The 4,229-nt window shown below is 41.3% G+C and overlaps 1 protein-coding gene across 1 annotated transcript in view; it reads left to right on the forward strand.

Annotated features, from left to right (window-relative positions):
• The window catches only part of LOC119410840 (retinal guanylyl cyclase 2-like), a 10,275-nt gene extending 9,397 nt beyond the window's left edge, over nucleotides 1-878 (forward strand). The window contains exon 10 of the mRNA XM_037677761.1: nucleotides 874-878. Coding sequence (XP_037533689.1) covers nucleotides 874-878 — 5 coding nt within the window. The remainder of the gene's footprint in view (nucleotides 1-873) is intronic.
• Nucleotides 879-4,229: the final 3,351 nt, after the last annotated feature.

Raw genomic sequence — 4,229 nt, forward strand, 5'->3', positions numbered from 1 at the left:
ATGATTCAACCTTTTTTGTTGAAGCTTAGAACTTGTTTACTGATTTTTTAATTAAAAGCTTTGTATGAAAAATGCTATGCTAAACGGCTCAAACCACACCGAGCATCCGCCATTTTGAGAACCGAAAAAAGGAAAAACGGCTCATGTCACATCAAGGGGCCTCCCTCCCATTTTTCTTACAGACACGCTGCTCGCTCCCTTGCTATCCATCCTTCAGTTCAGCCAGTCTTATCTTGCCATCCAATGGTAAAAAAAAAAGGTACTACACTCAAAACAAATGAACACTTCTTAAATTTGACAATAATGACTAATTATTGACAAATTTCAAACAATAATATCGTTTATCGCAATAATTTGAGACAATTAATCGTCCGGTAAAATGTTATCATGACAGGCCTACTCAACTGTGCTAAGGATTTAGTAGAGGTAGTAGTAGAGTTTTAGGCAGCACAGTGGTGCAACTGGTAGAGCTGCTGCCTCTCAGCGAGCAGGTCCCTGGTTCAAACCCCGTCCAGGGGCCTTTCTGGGTGGAGTTTGCATGTTCTCTCCGTGCATGCGTGGGTTTTCTCCGGGTACTCCGATTTCCTCCCACAGTCCAAAAACATGTATGTTAGGCTGATTGGTAACTCTAAATTGTCCCTAGGTGTGAGTGAGAGAGTGAATGGTTGTTTGTCTCGTTTGTCTCTATGTGGCCCTGTGATGGACTTGCGACCCGTCCAGGGTGTACCCCGCCCCTCGCACAGTGATTGCTGGACATGGGCACCAGCGACCCCCGTGACCCAAAATGGAATAAGCGGGTAAAGATAATGGATGGATGGATAGTAGAGTTTTACCTTGTGTCGAGTGAACGTGTCGAACTCTGCCACACTGTAGCCTAACGAGCCGTCACCATAGACTATCCACACCTGTTGAGCATGTGCAAAGGTATTACAAATAAAAACAAAAGAACACCTAGAACAAAATCCTTTTCTGTGTCAATATTCCACCTCAGATTCAGGACGGCACAGTTTTGCCCCCAAAGCAAAACCTCCTCCAACTCCCAGAGTCCCAAAAGCTCCTAGAGGAAACCAGCGCAGTCAGATGAGGACTCACTTCAGGACTGAAAACAGCCGTGCAGCCCAACACCACTCAGTTTGCTTTTAACCTTCTGATTAAAAAAGATAAACCTGTATAATAATGGGTTTGTGTTTGTTGTTGTTGTGTAATACAACCTGGATCCAACCAGCGCAGCGGTCCTCTTGGTCTCATTATGTAAGCAGCACTTCCTACAAAATCTCCTCCATCAGCAACGATGATGCTGTCCTCGGGCAGCAAGTCGTCCACACAGTGGAGGACTTTCAGAGGATTCAGGTGCTGCTCCGTCTTCTCCTCGGCTTTAGCCCTGGGATAAACAAAAAACAGCACGAGGAAGGAGGTTTGTAAGCTCAATCATCCAGGTAAATAAATACAAATAAAGTTCAATCACGTCATCGGAACAAGTTTATTTTGGGAGAAACGTGTCATCTTTCATCCGAAAGACTTCATCAGTCCGTGTGGCCTGCCAACCCAGATCCGTCTTGTCAATAGCCCTCATTGACTGATGAAGTCTTTTGGATTAAAGACAAAACTTTTCTCCCAAAAAGAAACTCATCCAGATGACGTGATTTAACCTTTTTTGTACCACAGAAAGCATTTTGTGGTACCAGACACAAACCGGAGCCCCCCCACCTCTGCCTACCTGTTGGTGCTCTCTTTGGTCAGATCTCCAGCCTTCAGGGTCTGGGGCCACTCCTCTGGACAGCGATGGCCCTTCAGGCCCTTGGAAAGCCGAACTAAAAATGACCCAGCGTCACCTGACAAACGCAAAACAGCTACTTTAGGCTTCCCCTCGATTAGCTTCACTGGTACAATTTGGAAACGCATGTACACACTTTAAGACGCAATCACAAATAAAAACTATTTTTACAAAAAGATAGTTTTTAGTATTTATAATGAACATAAAATGTTAATATAATCTTGAACAGGGTGGGAAGTGTTTGTTTGTTTATTCCCAGAGGGCCAGGTTAAGATATTTAAAGCAATCGCAGGGCCACGTAGAGAACTGAAAGAAGGTTTTTCTCCAAGACAGATCATCAGGAAGACATTTTTCAGGCTTTTACTTGTAGCATAAAAATATGTCTCCCCAAAAACGATTTAAGAATATTAGACATACTTACTGTAAACTGGCTCTTGTGACGATTACCCTAAATATGCAAAAATAAATAACTTTACACATCTGCTTTTGGGAGTCTTTGTTTCAGCTTAGTTCTGGAAACAAAAGTCAAATTTTGGTCTGTTTTAATCTAAAGGTTTTTATTTGTCCTTAAGTTTCATTGTTAAAACGCAGGTTTTCGTAAAATGTTTTCTTTTCCACTAAGAATTTCGGTGTCCGGATGGAGACTGCCCATGTGCCAGTTTTGGCCCTCGGGTTGTACGTTGCCCACGTCTGATCTTGAAGATGGATGCTAGCAGCAGGAGGTAAACGTACCCTGAATTGCTACGGTGGGTTTCCAGAACATGTCGGAGTTTTTCAGCAGCTGCGACTCGTCTCTGTTGACGGCGATGATCCTGCTGCGCCTGCTGAGGACTCTGCCGTAGCTCAGCCGGAAGTCACACACAGTGCCTGCAGACGCAACAAAACAGAAGAATCTGGAAGTTCTTCAAAGTATTCTGACAACACAGTTTAACCTCTCACTCTTTCAAGATCAGGATGAACAGGCAGGTCCACATGTCATTTCATTTAACTCAGGAGAGGTCCTCACTGATCAAAATATTAAAACTGCAATAATTACTGAAGTATTTCCAAAACGTAAGCTCCATCTACTGCAGCTGAAGGTCCAGCTGGCTGACATAAAGAATAAAGTGCTCCGAGACAACGACCTGGACATGAATTTGGATAAAAGCTGCGCACAAACATTGGTACGTGTTGCAGTTTACAGTGATGCATCTTCAAAAAGACTGTATTTTATCAGTTGAACAAGAAGTTAGCACAAGTTATTTATTTTGTTTACAATATCTCAAAAGCTTACCTAATAGCCGTTTAACTTTTTTTGATTTACTAATTATTTATTCTGAAAAATGTGACCCTTGCAGGCAAAGTGAGTCACAACCAAGAATTTTTCAATGTGAAGTTACTTATTATTACTGGTGAATTTTCAAAATGAGCCGCAGTTTGTTAGAATTTGGTCATTTTTGGTTTTGGTTATATTGTTGGTATTTTTATATTCTCTGTTATTTTCTATATCTTGTGTGATTCCTTGTGTATGTTTCTTTGGACTGAAACTCTGGCACAGCAATTTCCTGCAGGATCAACAAAGTTCTGTCTTATCTCGTCTTTTCAGTGCCCGTTTGAAAACAATTCTTTTGTTGTCTGGAGTGATGTCATCAGGAATTCCAGCCATATATTTATAAAAGGTGGAATCCACAAGTTTCGTGCTATACGAAGGGATTTCCCAGCGCTACCACAGCCAGCAGAGAAAACTGGCCACTTATAAGGGTTGCACAAAACAAAATATTATTACTGAGAGAAAACTTTAATCTAAATGTAGATTAGGAAGATTTGACGTTTGCAGTACTTTGGTTCTAATCCCTAATTTTGAAGTTGTGGGTTCGAGCCCAGATTACGTCAGGAATAGCATTTAGCATAAAAAATATCTACCAAATCTTCTATGAACGTTCTCACGCTGTGACGAGCAGCTGAAAGAAACTTTTACTTGTAAGTGTTGAAGCTGGCGCCACACGTTTATTTTACTAATGGGTCATTCACTGAACTTTTTGACTCAGAGAATAACTTTTTTATGTTTATTTTACTCTCATCAGACCACTGAGACAGGGCTAAAAAAATTTAACTAGAAACTGACACCATTAAGAAGCAGGTTTACTCTTAAGCGAAGCATAAATCAGCAAGAAGTTCTCAAACTTTTAATTTATTTTTTGCATTAAGCAACACTGCCCCCTGCAGGACATGATAAGGAACAGAATATCCTGATGCATGCTCAATAATCCAGGTAGAAAAATCTAAAAAAGTTAAATCTGGTCCTCTGGACATTCAAAAAAACAAAACAAAGCAAATCAACAAAAAAATGTAGAAACGTTTCGTCTCTCATCCGAGAGACTTCCTCAGTCTGAGGAGCTGTATTCAGCTCAGTCTCTTAAATAGCACCGTCTCAGGGTGGATCAACCAGTTTTGCTGCTGACAACCAAAACCAGCT

This window comes from Nematolebias whitei, chromosome 6 (assembly GCF_014905685.2).
Source record: "Nematolebias whitei isolate Nwh7 chromosome 6, NemWhi1, whole genome shotgun sequence".
In the NCBI taxonomy this organism is placed as follows: domain Eukaryota; kingdom Metazoa; phylum Chordata; class Actinopteri; order Cyprinodontiformes; family Rivulidae; genus Nematolebias; species Nematolebias whitei.